Here is a 25,382-nt window from a genome sequence, read left to right as displayed (position 1 = left end):
TCCCATTCCCTTCGTAAGGCCTCAGTGGGACTTGAACTTGGTTCTTACTTACCTTATGTGCACTCTCTTTGAGTCGCTTCATAACTATCCTCGCATACTTCTTACTTTACAGACTGCATTTCTGGTTGCCATCACCTCAGCTTGCAGGGTGAGTGAGCTCCAAGCTCTTTCTTCAAAGCCTCCCTCTCTGGCTGTTCATCCGGACAAGGCTGTTCTCATTACCAGACCTTCTTTTCTTCCCAAGGCGGTTACTTCTTTCCACATTGGTCAAACTATCACTTTGCCTACCTTTTTTCTGCCTCCACAGCCTTATAAGGAGGAAGAGAGGCTCCACTGTCTGGATCCAAAACATGCCCTTTCATTTTATTTAGTTCGCACTAAGCAATTCCGGGTGGATGACCAGCTCTTTGTGGGCACCAAAAAAAGTCGGGCCATTCACAAAAGGACCATCTCTAGGTAGGTTGTTTTGTGCATTAAAGCGTGCTACTCTTTGACAAAGAGGGAGCTTCCAGTGGGATTACGTGCCCATTCCACCAGGGTGATGGCAGCTACCACTGCTTTGGGACGGAATGCCCCCCTCAATGATATCTGTCAGGCAGCTATGTGGGTGTCTCTGCACACATTCACAAAAAAATACTGCCTGGACAGCCAAGTCCAGAGAGACTGCTTCTTTGGCCGTTCTGTTCTCCAGGACTTTCTGGTGTGAACTTGGTGCGCAGACTCACCTCCGGGGTTGGTATTGCTGTGTCTATTCTACAGGTAAGGAATCTATAACTAATAGTTTCTTTCAGATGAACAAGTTCCTTACCTTCAGTAATGATATATCTGTAAGAGACATAGATAAGTTATAGATTCCTTACCGCCCCACCCCCCTCCTCCCTGTTCTGCGAATTGACTTCTAGGGTCAGGGAATCCCTTACAGGGCCCTAGTTCTGTGCACCAGTGGTCAGTGTCTAGCATGACTCTGCTCTTCTGGCATAGAATGTCATGTAAAGAACTGACGTCGGTGCGCAAGGGCGGCGTCTAAGTTGCTACCTCGACGTCATCCCGGCGACCACGACCCCAACGATGAATGCAGAGCTGACTGATGCCACCTTTTGACGCGCAGGGGTACTGCTGCTGAAAGAAATTCTCGATCCAGTTTGACGCCTGGGGGTAATTCTACAGGTAAGGAATCTATAACTAATCTATGTCTCTTATAAATATATTGGTACCGTAGGTAAGTAACTTATTCGTTATTAACTGCTTTTATTATGATAGTTGGACTCACGCCTTGATGACTGTGAGGATTCAAGCATGTGAATCTATGAAATATACCAATACTGGATAACCACAGTTAAAGCTAAGTAATTAATTTTCATCTACTCAGGCAACTAGGGACATAGCAGGTCGATTCAGTATTACTAGAACAATTGTTACCGAAGGTGAGTAACTTTTTCTTTCCTACCATAAGTGCTACCCAGTAACCTCTGTCTTAATTGGGACAAGAAAGTTATTTATTCTAAGATTAGAAGACCTTGCTCCATAACTGTATTTTGTGTTTCTTATTCTAACCTTCGTACGTTCTTGATGAGTGGAGAGGTTCTATATCTGTTTTCATGGATATACCCATTTTGAAAACCTATTTGAAATACTAATTATTTTTACATTGTTCATGTATCTTTTTCTGTTTCCTTCTCTGTAGGCCCCTCATATGAATGTCAGAAAGGCAGTTTATGAAGCCCTCTGCAATTTTTGCAGAGGTGTCTACCGTGTCTGGCAGAAAAACCCAAGTGAACAGAATGCAGCAGGTAGGGAAGTGCTTTGAATTTTTGCATAATAGGGGCTGTTGTGTTCCGGATGGAGTACTGGATACATGGGACTTATTAGTCATTTCTCTATCAAAGGGTCTTTACTGATATTAATTGAATACATATCAACTTTTAAGAGTAGAATCTGAAAAGTTGCCTAAACAATAAGATCTCTATTTCTGAATGATATTTCTACCTGCAGATTCCTTATCTGTAGAGTAATCCCAGGCATCAGACTAGATGTTATGTGAGTTTGTCTTGCACGGCTAATCACCCATAAGGGTATGCAGGCACTGATTAGTCACGAGTCTGAATGTGCTGGGAGTCTGCCTCAGTGACTTAGTTGAAGAGCCAGGTATTCAGCTTCTTGCAGAATTCAAGAAGTGAGGAGGAGGAGGCTCTAATGTGTTGCACGAGGTTGTTAAAGGTCTTGGGTGTTGTAGGAAAGTAGGATCTGCTTTCATGGTCACCCCCACATTTTGCTGGTGTCATTGTTTTTCTGACTAGTCTGACTGGTATCCTACTAACCTGGATCTCAGTCTCTGTGGTTCCTCCCTAAATTGGACATGGTGAGTACTTAGGTTCACTCCAGATTGGCTACTGGTGTACCGTGATAATTCCCTAGTACATGGTACTAAGGTAGCCAGGGCTTAGTACACCATGGGTTTCCCATGGGCTAAAGTAGGTATTATGTCAACCATGAGAGGCCACTCAAATTGTGACTAACAGGCCTGTCATTGCAGCGTGTGTGAGCTGGTGCTAGCAACACGTACGGCAGATAAGTTTCCTTATATCCAAGGTCACTGCACTTAAAACCGATAAGTCACCTTTAAGGCAGGCTTTTCAGTCCGGAAGGCAGGGTGCTCGGTTCTAAGTGTAAGGGTGCCCCTGCATGAGCGGGTCACCCCACAACCTTTGGAGACCATTCTTCTGGGTTGTAAGTGCATCAGCCAATACAACATATAGAGTAGCCATGCGTCATTACGCGATGATTATCTCTAAACTGGCTGTGACGAACTCAGTCATGTTTGGTATCTAACATGTTAGAATCATACCCCCCACACCATATCGGGTGTGGGAGGTATGATTCCATGCACAGTAAAGCTCCTGCTGGAGGCCCTCAGTGCTCTCGGTACCAGTCTTTTAGAACCGGACAGCAACTTAGGGCTGCTGCCGACCAGAGACATGATTCTGCCCGCCTGCTGCTGAGCCAAGCTTGAGCAGGGAAAGGTAGAACAATAGGTGTCCTGCAACAGGATGGTGTAACCACTTCCCAGACTGGGTTTGGTGTATTGGTGCAGGGTGAGGGCGCTGGTACTGCTTGAAGGGCACATTTTATGCACTCCTTGCATCCTACAGTTCAAACCAGTTCAGTGAGCTGTTGGCTCCGGTACTGGCACTAAACTGGAGAAAAGGCTTGTAGAGGCAGCACCAGGTAAGAAGTAAGTCACAAAGACAAAATATTCTGAAAATAAATTCTTCTTTTATTGATCTTTTTGGTTTTTTAGGGTGCGCAGGACAGCCAACGCGTTTCGCTCCCCACCTTGGGAGCTTCGTCAGGGCAAAGTCAAAGAAAATATAATACAAACAGGAATATTCTGATCCACATCAGGCAAGCAGTATAGGAGTCAGTCTAGAAATTCAAATAGACATGTAGTGGACAACAAGAAACGCACAAGAGTAAGTGCTGAAAATGAGTAAAATGTCGATCGAATATATAAGATCAGGTTCCAAGGCGATTTTAGTATACCGTAGCAACAAAGATATGCGGTTTTCAAAGATTTCCGTTTTCAAATAGAAATAAAGTATAACTTGAGAGAGCTGCGCAACCGTCAGATAAGCTGCCAAGTCCACTCGTTCTTGACAACTAGTAGCGTCCACCGCAGGTCACCCGTGTCAAACTGGCACTAAACTGGACAAGGTGCATTGGAGAATCCTCCCCACTGTCCATCCCCTTCTCTGGCAAAGACCCCGCATTGGTCCCAACCCTTTCCTAAGAGTACTTAAGGGTTTACCTTTGGGTGGGTCCCTAGATTCGTTGCGGTACAAGATCCAGATCACATACCTTTTCAACTTCGACCATCTAGACACTCTGGACTTCGCTTTGGGAACCAATACTGCAGTGGGGAAGATTCCTGTTGCTCATGGTCTCGTCGTCCTTCTCGTCTTCTGTAACGTCTGTGCCCGGGCTCCATACAGGTTCTCTTCCAGGGTATACTCATCAATAGTCATAGGCACTGAATTGTCCTGCCCACGTGCAGGGTCCCGGAGCAATAGCCAATAATATGCATAGATCTACATATATACACATATAAATACCCATATATATATATAGATAATATGCATATACATACACATATGCAGCCAGAAAAACACCATATCTGAAAGAGACACGTTAGTATTAGATTCCTTACCTTAGAATATCCCCAGGCGTCAGACTGGATCCGGAATTTTTTTGCGTAGCAGTACCCTTGCGCGTCAGTAGGCATCGTCTGCGGCTCCGCGTCCGTCGTCGGCGTCGTGGGCGCCGTGATGACGTCGTCGGAGTACTTAGACGCCGCCTCCGCGTGCTGACGTCAGTTCTTCTTTTTTCCGCGCCAGCAAGCGCAGATCTGGAAAAAGCAGTAACCCTAGTCTATTTTTGACTAACTTTTTTGATCGTTTTTGATCATTTCTCGAAGTCTTTCGACTCCGATTGGTGCCGTAGGGATGCCTGGCTTTAAGCACTGCGAGGATTGCGACCGTCTGATGTCGGTCACGGATCCTCACCACCTGTGTAACTTGTCTAGGCGTCGATCACGACTACAAGGCCTGCTCCGACTGCCGGGCCCTCTCTTCGAAAGCCAGGCGGGAGCGGTCCCGCAGGCGACTCGAACTCCGGCAGTCGGTCCCGCGCCGCGAGAGGTCTCGGTCCCACGGGAGGTCGAGGGACAGGTCGCGGGCTCGGTGCCACCACAGCTCCGAGAGTAGGCCGCACTCCTCCGGGTCGAAGTAGTCGTCAGGTAAGAAGCACAAGAAGTCCAAGCGGCGTCATCGCTCTTCGGACTCCCCCCGACGCTCGCGCGATGCGGCCGGGGGTTCAGGTGACACCACTCACGCGGCTCCGTCGGAGTCGCGGGCACCGCTTCCAGCTCCACACCCTCCGGTCTCTGGGCTTAACGCGGCGCCGGAGGAGATTGAGCGCTTCCTCATGGCCATGAGGAATCTCTCTCCTCCGACGGGCTCCAGGGCGCCTTCGGGCCCAGCGGACCCGTCTGGGGCCTCTAGCGGGTCGGGGGCTCTGGCCCCGACGCCGTCGGGTGCTTCGGCCCCGACACCGCCGACTCCTTCGGGCCCGGCGCCGCAGGTTCCCGTTATCCTGACGCCGCCGGTGCCTTCGGGCCCGGCGCCGCGGGACCCCACTAGACCTTCTTCGGGATCTGGATCGTCGCCGGTGGACCTTACGACCTCCCCGGCGGCGGACCATCAGGTGTCGCTGTGAGAAGTTGGCCTGGTATATGATGCTCACTAGTTCTAGTGATCACCTTGTACCATGCCAAGCAACCCTTATGGTGCAGGTTGTAAAGTCAACCTTATAGACAAGCTATCCTAGAGGTAGCATGGACTAAGCAGTCTTAGGCTAAACTCTGTAAAGGCATGTGAAGCAAGCTGTTTTACCATACACAATCCCTTGAATACCAAATGAAAGGACACCACACAGATATATATTGAAAATATATATAGATTTATTTCTACAAATAACCCTGATACTCTTTATGAGCACAGAAGCAAATGCGTTAAAACAAAACACAGTTTAAATACACGAAAGTTGCACAATTATGGATGAGCCCTAGGGGCCACCTAAACCATATACTAAAATAGGGGTATAAGAACCACTAAGGGGAAAGTGAAGAGGCCTAGGGCCTGGGGAATCGCTGGAGCTATTCTGGACTAGCAGTGAAGAAGTCGGGAAAGGCCCGCGGGACTCAGGTGCAGTGCGGAAAGTGCACGCTTTACCAATGCAATGTCAATGGTGCGTAAAAGTTACAAAGTTAGTTATTAAGGAATCTTCCGAGTGACCTAGAAGGATAAAACTTTAGACACAGACACTAGAGGTGTATACCAGTGTGGGAACACCGGCGTTGCTGAGTTACCTCACCCACAGGAAGCGGGTGCACAGGGTCGAAGTAGTGTCGGGTTTCGTCACGCAGGTCGATGGTGCTTGGTGCTGAAGATGCTGCAGGCGGCTCGAGGTGAAGAGTTCCGGTGGATCCAAGGGTGGATCTGAAGAGGTGAAGACCTGAAAGCAGAGGGGACAATGTTCAAAGTCACTAGCCAGTGACTACCGTGGAACCAGGAAGGAACCAGGCGATGTCGGGTGCAAACAGGTGATGTCGTGAAGATTGTCTCTGCAGCCACGTGGACACGAAGAGGTCAAGGACGTCCAGGAGTCGGTCACAAGCTGTCCCACGTAGGCTCTCGCTGATGGCGGTGTCGGCAAAGATTGGAGCAAACAGGCCTTGGCTAATGCAAGCCACGCAGGAACTGATTCAAGCTTCTCACTCGGACCAGCAAGGTCAGAGTGGGTGCTCCTTTTCAGGGGAGCAAGGGCCAATCTGGAGCAACCAGATCAGCGGTGTAGTTTGTCGTTTTCGTCGCCAAGATGGCCGCTAGCCACGTGACAAGTGGCCGGGATGGCGCGTCGAGTGGCACGGTGCAAAAGGGCCCCACGCAGATCGTGGAGATGCTGGGGGGCTGATCTTTGGTGCAAGGGCTGCTCGAGGTTGGGGCTTCTCAAACCCCAAAGCACAGCGTCGAGGGTGCCTCAGGTGCTGCGCAGTCAGCGTTCGAGGCATGTGGGCTGCTAAATTCATATCTTTTGCATAGATCGCCGCCTAGTGTTGGGTCCGGATGATCGCACATTGTTGTCCTGGAAGAGTCTTCGAAGTATCCTGAGATAGGTGGCTCCTCCCCTGGACTACAGTGCGCATGGGCATCGGCTCCATCCCCAGATTGTTTTTTTCCGCCATTGGGTTCGGATGCGGTCTCAACGTCTCTCTGTCGAAACCGAGAAAACTTGCTTCTTTAAGGCCAAAAGGCCTTCGTTACCTACGTCGGTATTGTTTGCGTGCGGTCTCGAGTTTCTCCCGTCTCTTTGAGGCGGAATCTGCGGAGTCGACTTACTCTTCGGACACCGAGGCCTTCTCATCGCAGCAAGACCACGACTTTTTCAACATGGACCGGAGCCCGTTTAAGTACTGGCTCGTCTGTGGGTCCAAATACCCACATATCGACGTGCACCCGGTCTGCAATAAATGCCTCTCGCCGGACCATAACGAGGAGAACTGCATGGCCTGCTCCAAGTTCAGGTCAAAGAAAACGCTCAAGCTTCGGCGCGCGGTGCGCCTCGAGGCCCAGCGGGCGGCACCGGCACCCGATAACATCTTCGACGGCCCAGAAGAAGAGAGCTTAAGCCATCATCTTCAAATCTCACCACCGGCGACAGAGGTCGAGGCCGATCCCGAAAAAGACGACGGGGTCATGGTACAGGACCTTGAATACGTCGACGAGGTAGGGGACGACGAAGAAGTTTATGGGGCCGCGGAAGATAGCTCAGGGGATGAGCTATGCCCCGACAATTTTACAGATCAGGCTCAGGTCACGGGATCGCCACTCGGCCTTACCCAAGACCCGGCACCGCAAGCCACGGCCCCGCCTTCAGGCCCGGCCACGGCCATTCCTGCGGGGGCTATGCAGCCCGTACCGAAACTGAAACCAACGGTCTCGACTGCACCTAAAATGGCCGTCGCCAAATCGAAACCGAAACTACCGGATTCGAGTGCAACTAAGATGGCGGACGTTCCATCTAAACCACCGAAGCCTGCTACCTCCTCGGCTCCGTCGACCTCCGGGCCACCGAAGTCGAAGAAGACTGTCGACTCAACAGTGCCGAAGGTATCGGCGGGGGATGCGTCCTCCAAGAAGGCCGTCCGTCAAGGGTCGACCGGAGCGGCGCAGGCGAAGTCTGCAAAAGTCGTCGACAAACACTCGGCGCCGACGGGGGCACCGTTAGACGGACGCATGGTCGAAGCGGAGTCTACAAAATCCCTCGGATCCAAGAGCGGAGGCTCGACTCATAAGTCCAAGGACTCCGTGTCTAAAGCTGCGGCATCGACGTCTAAGCCTCCAAAGGAGCCCCAGAAAGTCAGGGGCGGCGGCCCGTTGGCAGCCTCCTCGTCGGCGCCAGGTGCCTCAGCGAGTGGAGCATCCCAAATCGCTAGTTCATTGCAACGGATTCGTGAAAAGGCTAGTGCAACGTCGGCCTCCGCGCCGTCGCACCAGAAGTCGCTAGACGTGCCTGCCAAGCCTACTACCAAGCTCTTATACATCCTGCCGCCAAAGGAAGCCCCAAAGGCCTTTGCCACAAAGACGGCGCCAAAGGCATCAGACTCTTCCACGTCGGGCGGCCTATCGGGTCGACAACACGACTCTGAAGACGAATCTGAGCGTTTTATCGACGCGGACACTGGCAAGTTGACCCTTTTTAAGCGGAAAATCACTTCCCAGCCGGTGGAATCCTATGTTATTCCACTAAAGAAGAAAAGGCCTACACAGGACATTCCTGCCCTGGTTGAACCTATCCAGCCTCCACCCAGGAGAAGTCCAACACCTTCCCCTGACCATTCTGGGGGAGAGGAAGAAGGACTAGATGACCAGTACAGTTTCCCCATCAATGACCCTGATTCACAGCAGGATTCCTATGATGACACCGGTGACCAGGGACACCAACCAGTGGGGCAAGACCCACAGCTTTTCAGTGCACGGGCATCCCCAACTGAGGATTCTGCAGGATTTCATGCGCTAATTGAACGGGCAGCTGCTAATCATGACGTAGACATGCATGCTGACCCAGTGGAGGAAGATTTTCTATTTGACACTTTTTCTGTCTCTGAAAGAACAGTCAAGACACTTCCTATGCTGAAAGGGGTCCTTAAACATGCTGCAGAAATCTTTAAGGAGCCTACCAGAGCGAGAGTGGTCAACCCACGCATCGAGAAGAAATACAGGCCGGCACCTGCAGACCCGGCATATATTCGGGGGCAGTTGCCTCTTGACTCTCTTGTGGTCGCAAATGCCCGCAAACGGGCGAACTCCCAAACGACTGGTGAAGCTCCTCCCCCAGACAAGGAGTCTAAAGTGCTTGAGGCAGGGGGCAAAAAAATTGCTGCGCAGGCTGCCAATTTCTGGCGTATAGCGAACACACAAGCGCTATTGGCACGTTATGATAGGGCGCATTACGACACCCTAGAGCAACTTTTACAACACCTGCCTACGCAGTTTCAAGAGGGTACCAAACTGCTCATAGAAGAGGGAAAACTCATCTCCAACGCAGCAATAAAGTGTGCACTTGATGCCGCAGACACAGCAGCTAGGGCTATTAACACTAGCGTCATGCTAAGACGACAAGCGTGGCTACGCATATGAGGGTTTAAACCGGACATTCAAACGACCATACTCAACCAGCCCGTCAATCCAGATAGACTGTTTGGTCCTGATGTTGACACCACCCTCAAAGATTAAGAAAGACAACGAAACAGCTAAATCTATGGGGGCCCTTCAGTCACAACAATTCCGGGGCAACACTTTTCGTCGCTCAGGTGCACGTGGGGTTACCCGAGGACAGATGGGTCAACAATCACAGTTCACTAGAGGTGGCGCACAGTCCTCGTACCCCAAGCAGAATAAAGGGGGTTATCGAGGAAACAGCACCAGAGGACGTGGCAGAGGTAACAACAACTCCCGTTCCTCTGCCACTAACAAACAGTGACTCTCTGTCACTGCCCCCCGACCATTTAACACCTGTCGGGGGGAGACTCCAGCAGTTCCTGCCAGTCTGGAAAACATCACCACAGACAGGTGGGTAAGACAACTTGTCCAGTACGGTTATTGTCTAGAGTTAACGTCCACTCCACCCAACATTACACCAAGGCAACGACCTATGTCCGCAGAGCACTTGCACTTATTGCAGCAAGAAGTAGTGGTGATGCTGCAAAAAGGCGCAATCGAGCTCGTGCCAGTGGAGGAGGAAGGCACAGGGGTCTATTCCCTGTACTTCCTTATTCCAAAGAAAGACGGATCCCTCAGACCCATTCTGGATCTGCGCCCCCTCAACCTGTATATACTGTCAGAACATTTCCATATGCTTACACTGCAACAGATTCTTCCCTTGCTGAACCAAGGGGACTTCCTAGCAACCTTAGACCTCAAGGATGCTTATTTCCACATACCACTACACCCGTCCCACAGAAAGTATCTCAGGTTCACTATCCAAGGCAGGCATTATCAGTTCAAAGTCTTACCCTTCGGAGTGACCACCGCCCCCAGAGTGTTTACCAAGTGTCTGGCGACGGTAGCGGCGCACCTCAGGAGGCAGAACATACATGTCTACCCCTACCTAGACGACTGGCTCATTCAAGCAAAGTCGGAACAACAGTGCGCCGCGGACATGTCGACCACCATTCACCTCCTTCACAATCTGGGGTTCTCGTTGAATTACTGTAGGAAGGTAGATCCCTGACTATGGTTGCCCCCAACTTTTTGCCTGGTGTTTTGCTGGTTTTCTGACTTAGTTGACCTGGGACCCTGCTATTCAGGGCCCCAGGCCTACTGCTCTCTCTGTAAAATGGATTCCATGTACCTTAGGTACATATCTAAATTGGATACTGAGTCACCTTATCAGTCTCTGTACAGTGTACCTTAGGTACCCAGGGCATAGGTGTACCCAGGGCCTACCAGGGGCTGCAGCATGTATTATGCCACCCCTGGCTGGCCATCCAAATCTGACACAACTGGCTGCTTGACAGCTGGGGCAAGGTGGTGTAATCACCCTTTGCTTTAGATATAGTATACCTATATCTAACCCCAAAATGGACACACAGATCTCCTATCAGTCACTCGTATGGCAGGCCTTAACAATCCTGAAGGCAGAGTGCTTGGAATCGTGTGAGATGGTGCTCTGGCATGAGCTGAGCCTGTCTGCGGCTTTCGGGATCTATCCCTTAGCCGTTTCCATGATATCGCATACCATATACTCTTAAGTGCATTATAATCCTCGCGGTTATATGCCAACTCTGGTATCGCTTTATCAAAACATGTCGAGTAAGGTGTCATACGAATTGGAATACTAACCCCTCGCCAATTCTGGCGACGGGGTTAGCATTCCACCCTTCTAGAGGGACACGACAGGTATGTAACCCCTAACCCCGGTTAAAGTCAAACAGAGCCTCAGCTCCACAAAATGGATGCTGCCACCGAGACACAAGTCTGCCCTCCTGCTGCTGGGAGTCCTCCCAGAGCAGGAGATAAGGACAAAGGGTTTCCTGCCAGGGGCGGTGCCAGCACCGTCCCAGACAGGATTTTGTGTATCCTAGGTAGGCAGGGCTTCAGAGGAAGGTGACTGCAAGTGGCACCCCGGTGCTCACTATGCATAGGCCGGCATGAACCAGTTCCAGGGACACTCCAGACCCTGAGCTGGGGAAAAGCCCGCCAAGGAAGTGGGTGTAACCACCCCCCTCCTGGTCCCACCCATAGGGCAGGACTTAGTCGCGTGCCAGCCCCCTTTTCTCAGATAAAGGTAGGAGCAGGCCCCCTTCCAAATTAGATCATCTTTGGAATCAAGATACGACTTTCTGCGAAAGGACTTCAAGATTTCCTTCTTCAAGATTCTCCCTTGTGACTAAGGAGTAGTCACCCTGCATCCGCAGGCACCATCGCAAGAACACTGCGGTCTGCTGTAAGTCCTTCCTCCGGAATCCGACTGCCCAGCTCGACAAGACCCGGCTTCCCTGGCACCTCCGACCTCTACTCACCTCTACAGCCAAGCTGAGAACCGTGAGTGCGACGAGACCTCAAGGGACCGACTATTGCCAAGACTGCACGACTTCTGCACAGCAAGCCCGCCGAGTAATTTCCTGGTGAGTGCTTTGGGGTCCGAGAAGCCCCGACCCTGAGCAGCTCCAGCACCGAAGATCAGCCCCCCAGCATCTCCACGATGGGCGTGGGGCCCTTCTGCTTTTTGCTGCTCACCGCGTTGTTTGGCTACTAGCCCGCTGGCTTGTGGCCTTCTGAACGACGCCCGACGACATCACTGCTGCTGGTCTGGTTGCTCCAGACTGGCCCTTGCTCCCTTCCAGAAGAGGAGCACCCCGGACCCTCCTGGTCCACTCAAGACGCCATTTTGAGTCCACCGCGTGGGCTTGAATTAGCCAAGGCTTTGTTGCCCAATCCTGGGTTCTTCGACGCCGACAGCTTCATCCATCGTGGGACAGCTCGCCTCTCCATCCTGGTCGCCGACAACGCCTCCTGGTCCGTGAGATCTGCAGAGCCAGCGTCGCCCACTCACCTAGTCGAGGTGACTACCATCCGGTGACCTCCTGGTGCCCACTGACTACTGGCTAGTAGTCACGAACTTGGTCCCCTCTGCTTTCAGGTGTCATCCATCTTCCAGATCCAGGCTTGGATCACTTCGAACAATCTTCACTGGTCGCCTGCCAGCATCTTTTTCTTCCAGGCTCCTGGTCCGGCAACGAGGATTCCCGACGTCTTTTGAGACCTATGCAGCTGCAGCCCCTGGGCTAGGTAACTTCGGCATTTCGGTGTCCCAGCATAGCCTCACTATCCAAGGGTCAGGATCCACTGTCGTTTTCTCCCTACCAGGTCGGGTTCGCCCGTGAACACTAACTTTAGCGTTACTAGCTTCCATAGACTTTGTCCCGCATCCCGCGTGAGAGTGCACACTCTGCACCCGAGTCCCCTAGGTCTCCTAGAAGTAATCTAACAATTCCATAGTCAAGTCCTAGCGATTCCAAAGCCTATTAGTACTGTACTTACCTGCTAGTAATTTCGCATTCCACTTTTAAAGTATATGGTTTTTCGTGCCCCTCGGGCATTTGTGTATACCGTGCTAACTTAAGTATTTTCGTAAGAGTTTTGTTGTGTGCTTAGCACCCTGTCCTCATAAAGAGTACAGGGTTGTTGTGATTCTAATAAATACACTGTTTATTTTCATAACACTTGTGTGGTGTCCTTTCACTGGGTGTTCAAGGGGTAATGTGATGGTAAAACAGCTGGCTTAACACGCCCTCTAGAGTCTTAGCCTTAGACTGCTCGTATCCATGCTACTAGGATAGCTGGTCTATAAGGTTGACTTACAACCAATCATCAATAAGGGTTGTTTGGACTGATACATAGTGATCATTAGAATAGTGAGCACTGCATATCAGGCCAACTTCTATCAATTACCCAAAGTCGCACCTTCAACCAGCACATGTGCGACAGTTTCTGGGTGCAACAATAAATACCCTGACTGCGATGGCTCAGCCAAACAAGGTCAGAATAGACAGCATACAGTCTCTAATCCAAAAGTTCAGACCGCAACACTCGCTTCCTGCGCGAGTGTTCATGCAGTTGATAGGCATGATGGCCTCCTGCATCTTCATAGTCCCTCACGCACGGTTGCATATGCGTCCGCTACAGGAGTGCTTAGCAAATCAGTGGACACAGGCTCGGGGACAATTGACAGACCTAGTGTTGGTTACCGGTCGGGCGTACGACTCTCTGCATTGGTGTAATCCACACAACCTTTGCAAGGGCCGACCGTTCCAGGAGCCAGTGCCACAGATTATCCTGACAACGGACGCATCTCTCCAGGGATGGGGAGCTCATGTGCTCACTTACACAGTGCAGGGACTATGGACGACGCAGCAACAGAAGATGCACATCAACTATTTAGAACTGATGGCAATCTTCATGGCGCTCAAGTCCTTCAATGTACATCTGTGCAACAAGGTAGTGTTAGTCCGGACGGACAACATGACAGCGATGTACTACATTCAAAAACAGGGAGGCACCCACTCGCCACAGCTGTCTCATCTGGCTCAGAGCATGTGGAAGTGGGCCATTCAGAGGAACATTTTCCTCATGGCAGAACACCTCCCGGGCAGGGACAATCAGATGGCGGATCTGCTCAGCAGATACAGCCATCAAATGCACAAGTGGGAGTTACATCCATCAGTACTCCGCCCGTACTTCCAGCAGTGGGGTCATCCGGAGATAGACCTGTTTGCCACAAGCGAAAACGCAAAATGCCAACACTTAGCCGCCAGGTTCCCTCATCCACAGTCGCAGGGGAATGCGATATGGATGAACTGGTCAGGCAAATTTGCGTACGCTTTTCCACCAGCACCTCTAATACCGCTGGTGGCGAGAAAGCTCAGGCAGCACTCGATGACACTCATCCTAGTTGCTCCAACGTGGGCACGCCAACCATGGTACACCACGTTTCTGGAACTCTCAGTGGTGCCGCATCAAAGGCTGCGACTAACACCCAGGCTCTTGACGCAGAACCATGGAGACATTCAGCATCCAGATCCGCAACAGCTCAACCTGGCGATCTGGCTCCTGAAGTCCTAGAGTTTGGCTACCTTCACCTACCTCCAGAATGCATGGACATCATCAAGGAGGCAAGGAAGCCCACTACCAGAGCATGCTATGCTGCTAAATGGAAGCGTTTCGTCCTTCACTGTACGGCCAATAACATAAACCCGCTAGATGCATCTATCCCTAACATCATTTGCTATCTGTTACATCTTTACAAGTGTAATCCAGCGTACACTTCCATTCGGATCCATCTATCCGCCATAGCAGCTTATCTTCAGAACAGGCAACATCTCTCTGTCTTCAGAGTGCCTGCCATTAAAGCCTTCCTTGAAGGTCTTAAACGAGTCATTCCACCAAGAACACCGCCAGCTCCGGTGTGGAACCTCAATGTGGTACTCACCAGGCTGATGGGACTACCTTTTGAGCCACTGCACTCGTGTGAACTCCAGTTCCTAACATGGAAAGTGGCTTTCCTTATTGCTATTACGTCACTAAGACGTGTCAGTGAGCTGCAAGCGCTCACAATACAAGAGCCGTTCATACAAATTCATCCAAATAGGGTGGTACTACGCACTAACCCCAAATTCCTTCCGAAGGTGGTGTCACAGTTTCATCTCAACCAAACTATTGACCTACCCGCATTCTTCCAAAACCCGCAAACGGTGGCGGAAAGAATGCTCCATACTTTGGACGTTAGGAGGGCGTTGATGTACTATATTGACAGGACACAACACTTTAGGAAAACAAAACAACTTTTTGTTGCCTTCTCGCCACAGCACAAAGGCAACCCTATTTCCAAAGCAGGAATAGCCAGGTGGATTGTTAAGTGCATCCAATTCTGTTATCAAAAAGCTAAACGTACCTTAACAATACCCCCAAGGGCGCACTCCACACGCAAACTGGGGGCATCCATGGCTTTCCTTTGGAAGACATTTGCAGAGCAGCCACATGGGTTACACCGCATACCTTTACAAAACACTACTGTGTTGATGTGCATTCCAAGCAGCAGGCAGCTGTAGGACAGGCTGTTCTCAAGACACTTTTTCAGGTTTCTGCAGCTGGCACGGGCAACCGCCGCTAATGGAGGGACTGCTATATATTCTATGCAAAAGATATGAATTTAGCAGCCCACATGCCTCGAACTGAATATGCTACTTACCAGTATGCATCTGTTCTTGGCATGTAGGGCTGCTAACATTCATATCGCCCACCCTCCTCCCCGGTGCCCGTCGCAGCGGCAGATATACTCTTGCATTCAATCATTAGCATGGACATCCTTTACACTTTTCACTCCATCTCTGCCACAATGGCTAAAAACAATCTGGGGATGAAGCCGATGCCCATGCGCACTGTAGTCCAGGGGAGGAGCCACCTATCTCAGGATACTTCGAAGACTCTTCCAGGACAACAATGTGCGATCATCCGGACCCAACACTAGGCGGCGATCTATGCAAAAGATATGAATGTTAGCAGCCCTACATGCCAAGAACAGATGCATACTGGTAAGTAGCATATTCATTCTCGGGGGTCTTTCAAGAGTCCGGTCCCACGTCTCTCGGTGCCTCCACGGGTCCCTTCTTTGCAGGGACTGTGGATCGGGCTGTGAGAAGTCTGGGAGTCTGGGTCTTGTCAGGCTCTGGGCTCGGGCTCCGGCAGGAGGCGGCGGCAAAGCAGACGTCGAGTTGCTGGTTGGTGCCTGTGTTCACAGGGTGGTCACTCCTTGGCCACAAGGGAGATTCTCTTCCGTCTTCTGTGCAGCAGAATGTCGAAGTCCAGTCTTCTTCTGTATTTCAAGTTGATTCAGGATGATCTGAAGTCTCAGGACACAGCTCCCACTCTTATTCGAATCTGGGGGGCCGGATCACCTACTAGGTCCCTCCTCTGGGTGGAACCAGGAAGGGGGGTGGTTACACCCCCTTTGGAAAGCCCCAGCACCGGTTTGAACTGGCCTATGCACAGGGACACCTTGTGTGCCCCAGGCATGTCTGATTCTATTCAGCCCTGTCCTACCCAATACACAAAATACTGTCTGGAGTGGTGCTAGCACCTCCCCAGGCAGGAAACCCTTTGTCCAAGCTGCCCTCGCTGGAAGGACTCCCAGCAGCAGGAGGTCAGACTTGTGTCTGTGGTGGCAGCATCCATTTTGTGATGCTGAGGCTCTGTTTAACTTTAACCGGGGTTCAGGCTAGGTACATGTCGTGTCCCTCTAGAAGGGTGGAATGCTACCCCCGTTGCCAGAACTGGCGAGGGGGTAGTATTCCAATTCGTAGGACACCTTACTCGACATGTTTTGATAAAGCCAAACCCAAGATAGCATTTAACCGCGAGGTTCATAATGCACTTAAGAGTATATGGTATGGCAGTATCATGAAACAGCTAAAGGACATGGTTCCGGAAGCTGCAGACAGGCTCAGCTCATGCTAGAGCACCATCTCACATAAAACCAAGCAGTCTGCCTCCAGGATTGATGAGGCCTTCCATAGGAGTGACTGATAGGAACATATGTGTCCATTTAAGGTTAGGTATAGGCATACTACACCTAAGTAAGGGGTGGTTACACCGACTTACCCCAGCTGAGTGATCAGCCAGTTGTGTCAAATATGGAGGCCAGGCCAGGGGTGGCACAATACATGCTGCAGCCCCGCCTTGGAAGCACCTATGCCCTGGGTACCTGGGTACACTGTTACAGGGGCCAATAAGGTGAACCAGTTCCAATGTCGTTATGCACCTAAAGTACATGGGTAACAATTTAGAGAGAGAACAGCAGGCTGTGGGTCTGATTAGCAGGCCCACAGCCACATTAAGTCATAAACCAGTGAAGCAAAAAGCAAAAATTTGGGGTGACCATAGGATAGCAGACCCTACTCTCCTACAGGCTCCTCCGGCGCCGTCCTCGGGCGGCGCCGTCCCCGATGCCCCCTTCATTCCTGTTCAGACGTCGGGACGGCCCCGATGGGCGCCGCTCCAGACGTCGTTTGGGGAGTTTCACTTCTATGAGCAGGCCCAATTAGTTGAGAACCCTGAGTTTCAGGAGATGGGTGATGAAGAGGATTGGGAGGGGTCTGAGGACCCTCTGACCAGAGAGTGTCAGTCTCATGAGGACTGGGCAGGAGACCTTGGGGAGGCCAGTGGCCTGGACACCTCTCCAGACACTGGTTTTGTCTCCCTTACTACCGTGGCTTCGGAGGAGGGGGCAACCTACAGTGTGGTGTTGATGAGGGCTGCCAAGGCCTTGGGCCTTGAGCTCCCCGTCGCGGCCGTGAGGACTAATCTCCTCACTGAGGTCCTTTAACCGCAGTCAAGCTCGGCCAAGCCTCTGCTGCCCTTTAATGAGGCCTTGACAGACGTTCTTCTGGGCACTTGGTCCAAGCCCGCTACGGGTTCGCCCGTAGATAGGAATGTGGCCAGACGCCACCGCCCCGCCCCGGGCGACCCATGTTTCCTGTCCACCCACCCTACCCCCGAGAGCCTGGTTATCCAGGCCTCCAATTCCCAGACCGCATTCCCGTCGGCACCGCCGGACAGGGAATCCAAGAGGTACGAGCAGTACGGCAAAAAGATCTTCTCGTCCCTTAGTCTGGGACTGCGGTCTTCCAACACCGCATGCCTCTTGGGCCACTACACCCACTCTCTGTGGGATACGGTCGCGGAAGTGCTGCCAGAGTGTCCGTTGGAGGTACGGGCCAAACTCGGCCAAGCCCTTGTGGAGGGCCGGGATGCAGCCAAATATTCTATACGGTGTGGGCTGGATACCACCGACTCACTGGGTAGAGCGATGGCAACGGCGGTGGCGGTCAGACGCCACGCCTGGTTGAGATCCGCCAACTTTTCGGCCGATGTCCAGAACACCTTGTTGGACATGCCGTTTGATGGCCGTCGCCTCTTTGGCGACAAGGCAGACCATGCGCTCGAGCGCTTTAAGGACTCCAGGGCTACGGCCAAGTCCTTGGGCCTCTCCGCCCCGCGCCAGCAATCGGCTGCCTGTCATTCCTTTCGTGGCCACGGAAGGGGTGTACCCACACGTGCTGCCAGCCACGCTCCGCAGGGTAATACCCAACACGGTGGCGGCCGTGGGAACCGCCGTCCCGGCGGTCGGGGACAACGACGAGGTCAGTCCACACCTTCCCCCGCAGCAACCGCCTCAAAACCCTCCTAGTCCGTGCTTTCAGGCCCATGTGACGCCAGTGGGGGGCAGGGTTCGCCATCACCACCTCCACTGGCGCACCGTCACTTCGGACAGGTGGGTGCTGCAGATCGTCCGAAGGGGCTACTCCCTCCCCTTCGAGGCGACTCCTCCAGCCATGCCACCGCAGAACCACCGTGTATCGGGGGATCATTTGCGACTACTGCAGGAGGAAGTTACGGCCCTCTTGGCCAAGGGGGCCATCGAGCGCGTTCCTGGGCCAGAAGTAGGGTGTGGTTGCTACTCCCACTACTTCCTGGTACCCAAGAAGGGCAAAGGGGGCCTACGCCCTATCTTGGACCTAAGGAACGTCAACGGCTTCCTCCGGAAGGAGAAGTTCAAGATGCTGACAGTGGCTCAGGTCCTAGCTGCCCTGGACCCAGGAGACTGGATGGTAGCGTTGGACTTGCAGGACGCTTATTTCCACATCCCCGTCCTGCCGGCCCACCGGCGCTACCTGCGGTTCAAGGTTGGCCACGAGCACTTTCAGTATACCGTGCTCCCCTTCGGCCTTACCAGCGCCCCTCGGGTGTTCACAAAGGTGATGGCGGTGGTCGCAGCTCACCTGCGCAGGTTAGGCGTTTCAGTCTTCCCCTAACTCGACGACTGGTTGTTGAAGGCGGGCTCGCCCCAGACAGTCGTCAGCCACCTCCAGACTACGGCAGACCTCCTGCACCGGCTGGGCTTCTCCATCAATGTACCAAAGTCACACCTGTGCCCCTCTCAGAAGCTCCTTTTCATCGGAGCGGTTCTCGACTCGGCGCGGTTTCGGGTTTATCCACCCGAACAGCGGGTCCGGGATATTCAGGCTCTGATTCCCATCTTTCAGCCGTTATCCCGGGTCTCTGTCAGGTTGACGCTGCGGCTTCTGGGGCTGATGGCCTCCTGCATCCTGCTGGTGCATCACGCCAGGTGGCGGATGCAGGCTCTGCAGTGGGACCTGAAGTTTCAGTGGGCCCAGCATCAGGGCAACCTATCCGACCACGTCCTGATCTCGGAGGGCACTGCGAGACAGCTGCAGTGATGGCTCACGGACCGCGATTGGGTCAGCGGCAGATCCCTCTCTCTTCCCCAACCGGAGCACGTAGTTGTGACCTCTGATCTCCGGCGGAGGCCCGGCCCCACATCAACCTGTTGGAGTTACGGGCGATTCGTCTAGCACTGAAAGCATTCCTCCCCTCTGTCGGGGGGAGTGTAGTGCAGGTGTTCACGGACAACACCACCGCCATGTGGTACTGCAACAAACAGGGCGGGGTGGGGTCGTGGACCCTTTGCCAGGAGGCTCTCTGCGCCTCTGGCAATGGCTGGAACGCCAGGGCGTGACCCTGGTGGCTCAACACCTGGCAGGTTCTCTGAACGCCAGGGCGGACGAGCTCAGCCGTCGGTGCATGATGGATCACGAATGGCGTCTGAACTCGGACGTGGCGCAAGGCCTCTTTCAGCAATGGGGAGAGCCTTGGTTAGATCTATTCGCCACCGAAGAGAACGCGCAATGTCATCAGTTCTGCGCGTTGGAATTTCCAAGGCGGCACTCGCTCGGAGATGCTTTTCGTTGCGAGTGGAGTTGCTGTCTACTGTACACCTTTCCGCCTATACCACTTCTGCCCAGAGTGCTGAAGAATATCAAGCGCGACCGGGCCCAAGTCATCCTTGTGGCTCCGGACTGGGCGAGAAGGTACTGGTATCCAGAGCTACTCAGTTTCAGTCGATCCCCCGGTTCGTCTGCCTCTTCAGGAGGACCTTCTGTCGCAGCAGCAGGGGACGGTCCTCCACCCGAACCAGTCCAGTCTCCACCTCCATGCTTGGAGATTGAGCGGCGACAGTTGAGGCCATTTGACTTGCCTCCTGAAGTCTGTAACGTCATTCTGGCAGCCAGGCGTCCCTCCACAAAGTCGGTATACGCCTGCAGGTGGAACAGATTTGTGGCATGGTGCACAGCAAAGGCTGTGGACCCTCTTGCTACCCCTCTTTCTGAGGTTCTTCTCTTCCTTCTTTCTCTTGCCCAGCAGGGCTCTGCTCTGGGCACTATCAAGGGCTACCTTTCTGCCCTTTCAGCCTTTCTAAGGCTGCCTGATCAACCTTCTTTGTTCAAGTCCCCTATTGTAAATAGATTTCCAAAGGGCATCACTCACACATTCCCTCCTGTTCCGTTTGTGATGCCTCAGTGGGACTTGAACCTGGTTCTTACGTTTGTGATGTGCGCTCCCTTTGAGCCACTTCAGAACTGTCCTCTTCGCCTTCTTACTTTGAAGACTGCTTTCCTGGTTGCCATCACCTCTGCCAGGAGAGTGAGTGAGCTCCAGGCCCTTTCTTGTACTCCACCTTTCCTTTCTGTCCATCCGGACAAAGTGGTGTTGCGTACCAAACCATCTTTCCTGCCCAAGGTTGTCACGGCCTTTCACATCGGGCAGTCTATCACCTTGCCAACCTTCTTCCCGCCACCGCATCCCTCTAAAGAGGAAGAGCGGCTCCACCGTCTGGACCCAAAACGTGCGCTCTCATTTTACTTGGACCGCACACGCCAGTTCCGGGTGGATGACCAACTCTTTGTTGGTTACGTGGGCGCTAAGAAGGGGAAAGCGGTGCACAAGAGGACCATCTCCCGGTGGATCATCTTGTGTATCCAGGCATGCTACTCCTTGGCTAGAAAGGAGCCCCCTGTTGGATTACGGGCTCATTCCACCCGAGCCACGGCGACTACAACTGCCCTGTGCCGGGGAGTGCCCTTACAAGACATCTGTCAGGCAGTTACGTGGGCATCGCTGCACACGTTTGCAAGACACTACTGCCTGGACAGCCAAGTCCGGAGGGATGACTTCTTTGGCCGTTCCGTCCTCCAGGACTTTCTGGTGGGATTATTGGTTCGCAGACCCACCACCGGGGTTGGTATTGCTGGGGTATCTATTCTAAGGTAAGGAATCTAATACTTACGTGTCTCTTTCAGATACACAAGTTACTACTTGTGTAATGATATATCTGTAAGAGACATTAGTTAGTATTAGATTCCTTACCGACACACCCATCCTCCCCGTTCTGCGAACCAATATCTAGGGTTAGGGTTGCCCCCTTTCAGGGCCCTAGTTTCAATGGCACCAGTGTTGGTTTTTAACATGGCTCTGCGTTTCTGGCGCGGAAAAGCTGTGGGTAAGAACTGACATCAGTACGCGGAGGCGGCGTCTAAGTACTCCGACGACGTCATCACGGCGCCGACGACGGACGCGGAGCTGCAGACCACGCCTACGACGCGCAAGGGTACTGCTACGCAAAAAATTTCCGGATCCAGTCTGACGCCTGGGGATATTCTAAGGTAAGGAATCTAATACTAACTAATGTCTCTTACAGATATATCGTTACACAAGTAGTAACTTGTGCATTAGGCTCCCAAACTGCCCTTATTGCATGTAAAACCTTTACATTTGACCAAATAAAGACATATAAATCACCATATATGATATATGTTAGGAAGAAAACTGCCCTGAGTTTCTTTGAAACGCACAACCTTTATTTTTAAAGGTAAAACAGGCCGGATCATAGAGGCAGGTTTAGCCTAGACATGCTGCATAGGAAACCATTGGAAAAATTGACGCCGTGCCTTTAAGACATCCAGGAACCCCCAGGCTCCCATCATGCACCACAGGTGACAGTTAGGTCAGTTCTTTTTTCAAGCTCCTTCTGTGAGGATCCTGGAGCATTCAGCTCGCCAGTTGGTGATATTTTATCACTTTTTTCTGGTAGAAACTTAATTTTTTTTACTTCACTCGACGTCTTTAGTCTATATCTGACTAATTCAGCAGTTTTTTCTGGCTTTTTCCTATTTTTTCCAGTCAAAATGCCGGCCTTATTTAATAAGTTCCCGAACCTGTGGTAAAAAGATGGCCAAGTCAGACCCTCATTCGGTCTGTATTGCTTGTTTGCCTTCATCCCACAAGCCAGACCAATGTTACCACTGCAGCAAGTTCTCCAACAGGACCCTTAGAGAGAGGGAGAAGATCGAGCTGCATTCCCTTCACGAGAGAGAAGAAACAGAAAGTGGGCAAGAAGAGCATCATTCCAGAAAGCCCTCTTCTCATCCTAAAGAGCGCAAGGAAAGAGGTGAAAAAAGAAGGCATCGGTCTCCTTCTCCGTCTCGGGACAGATCTTCATCCAAGGTACCTCTGTGCTCAGAGTCGGCGTTGAAATCGCCGTCGAGATGTCAGTCGACGTCGAAACATCCCTCACCGTCGAAGCATCCTTCATCGTCTAGACAGCCCTCGCCGTCGAGACAAGGTGAGAAGAGACAGAAGATGAGGTCTCCATCCACGCGTAGGCTGTCCAAGTCTGGCTCGCCTACGACGGCAAGAGGTCGGGACTCGACGTCGACCCATTGACGTTGAAGTTCGCTGCCGAGAGGCTCTGGGCTGACATCGAGATCGACGGCGAGAGGTCCACTGGCATCGACGTCAAGCCGAACACCAAGGGCTTTGACGCCGAAAAGAACCAGCCACTCGACGTCATGATACAAGACAAAAAGTTCGATGTCGAAGAGATCACCGTACCAGTGGTTGTATTGAGGTGGTGGCTTCGTGACCGGTCCACGCGGCATAAAACCAACGCCCAGGACACGTCTGTTACCGAAGGTAAGTAACTTGTGCATCTGAAAGAAACAGGTTTGTGTTAGCTTCCTTACCTTAGAATAGATACCCCCAGCAAAACCAACCCCGTGGTGGGTCTGCAAACCAAGATCACACCAGAAAGTCCTGGAGAACGGTACGCCGAAAACAAACATCTCTCCGGACTTGGCTGTCCAGGTAGTAGTGCTTAGCAAACGTGTGCATTGAGTCCCACGTCGCCGCCTGACAGATGTCCTGCAAGGGGACTCCCCGACCCAGGGTAGTAGTAGCCGCCTTGATCCAAGTGGAATGGGCCCTCAGCCCAACAGGAGGCTCCTTTTTTGCCAAGGAGTAACAGACCTTGATGCGCAACAAGGCCCACCGAGAGCTGGTTCGCTTGTGCACCGCCCGTCCCTTCTTAGCGCCCACATAACAAACAAAAAGCTGGTCATCCACCGGAAACTGGCGTGTGTAGTCTAGATAAAAGGAGAGCGCACGTTTTGGAACCGGCCGATGGAGCATCTCTTCCTCTTTCAAGAGATGCGGAGGCGGAAAGAAGGTGGGTAAGGTGATGGACTGCCCGATATGAAAGGCTCCAACCACCTTGGGCAGGAAAGAAGGACGAGTTCGCAAAACAACTTTGTCCAGTTGGACAGAGAGGAAAGGTGGCTTAGAAGACAGAGCCTGGAGCTCACTCAATCTCGTGGCAGAGGTGATGGCAACCAGGAATGCAGTTTTAAGAGTCAGAAGACGAAGAGGACAGTTGTGCAGTGTCTGGAAGGGAGCACACATTAGATAAGTTAATACAAGGATCTGAAAGAAACAGGTTAGTATTAGATTCCTTACCTTAGAATATCCCCAGGCGTCAGTCTGGATCCGGAAACTTTTGCGTAGCAGTACCCCTGCGCGTCGGTAGGCGTCGTCTGCAGGCGTCCCCTGCGGCTCCGCGTCGTCGGCGTCGTGCGCCGTGATGACGTCGCTGGAGTATATAGACGCCGCCTCCGCGCGCTGACGTCAGTTCTTCTTTTTTCCGCGCCAGTTAGCGCAGATCCGAAGAGCAGTACTCCGGTCTTTTGACCAAGTGTTTGTAAAACTTAATCTTTCTACGGTGCCGGTAGGATGCCTGGGTTTAAGAGTTGCGACGAGTGCGACCGCATGATGTCGGTCACCGACCACCATCGACTCTGCCTCCGGTGTCTGGGCGCGGACCACGCCGTGGAGTCCTGCGTCGACTGTCGGGCCTTGACTGGAAAAGCTAGGCGGGAGCGGTCCCGCAAGCTTCTCGAGCTCCGAGTGTCGGCCCCGCGTCGAGAGCGGTCCCGGTCCGGTCGGAGGTCGAGGGAACGATCGCGGAGCCGCCATGGGCGCTCTGGGAGTCGCCACCATTCCTCCGGTTCGTCAGGTAAGCACAAGAAGTCGGGGCGTCGCCATCGCACCCCGACTCCCCCCGACGCCCGCGTGATGCGGCCGGGGGCTCGGGTGGCCCCACCCCCGCGGCCCCGCGTGGGTCACCGACACCGTCTACCCCATACCCGTCGGTCCCTGGGGAAGGCGCGTCTCGCGAGGAGATCGAGGCCTTCCTCATTGCTATGAGGGCGAGGTCTCCTCCGGCGGGGCCTACGGCGCCTGCGGGGCCGTCGGTCCCGTCTGGGGGCCCGAGCGGTTCGGGTGCTTCTGCCCCGACGCCGCCGGTGGCTCCGGCCCCGGCGCCGCTGGGTCCCTCAGGTTCGTCGCCGGCTGGTCTCCCGGCCTCTCCGGCGTCGGTTCCTTTGGGCCAACCCGTGGTACCGCCTCCGCGTGGTGCAGCGACTCCGCCGTCGGCTCCGGCCGGCGTCGGGTCCCCGGCACCGACGCCGCGCGGCGCCACCCCCATTCCCTCCCCGACTCCGGACACGGAGTCGGACCGGCGTCGGCCGACGCCGGATCCGACGCCGATGGGGCCCGTTGACCCCGATGTCTATATCGTCGACCCAGAATATGGGTATGATGAGGATGAGTATGGAGAGGGTTGGGAGGGGTCTGAGGACCCTTTATCCCGTGCCTGCCAGTATGATGTGGACTGGGTAGGTGATCTGGGTGATGCCAGTGGCCTGGACGAGTCGCCCAACCCTGGGTTTGTCTCCCCGTCCCCTGTGGCGTCTGAGGCAGGTGCTGCCTATTCGGTGGTCCTGATGAGGGCTGCCAAGGCCTTGCACCTTGAGCTCCCCGTCGCGAAGGTCAAACCGAACATTCTGACCGAAGTGTTTAAACCGCAGTCATGCCCCCAGGAGCCTCTGCTGCCGTTTAATGAGGCCCTGACGGATGTCCTTTTGGGCACCTGGTCCAGGCCCGCTTCCGGTGCACCGGTTGACCGGAATGTTGCAAGGCGTCACCGTCCATGCTCGGACGACCCTGCCTTTTTAT

General features: G+C 53.0%; 1 protein-coding gene across 2 annotated transcripts in view; it reads left to right on the top strand.

The window, feature by feature from the left end:
* IPO4 (importin 4) overlaps positions 1-25,382 on the top strand; it is a 2,629,293-nt gene that overhangs the window by 2,108,021 nt on the left and 495,890 nt on the right. For both annotated transcript variants that reach the window (XM_078644926.1, XM_078644927.1), the window contains exon 22: positions 1,685-1,790. In XM_078644926.1, the coding sequence (XP_078501052.1) occupies positions 1,685-1,790 (106 nt within the window). The remainder of the gene's footprint in view (positions 1-1,684; positions 1,791-25,382) is intronic.

Source organism: Lissotriton helveticus, chromosome 5_1 (assembly GCF_964261635.1).
Source record: "Lissotriton helveticus chromosome 5_1, aLisHel1.1, whole genome shotgun sequence".
Lineage (NCBI taxonomy): Eukaryota > Metazoa > Chordata > Amphibia > Caudata > Salamandridae > Lissotriton > Lissotriton helveticus.
This window is presented reverse-complemented; position numbering and strand designations above follow the sequence as displayed.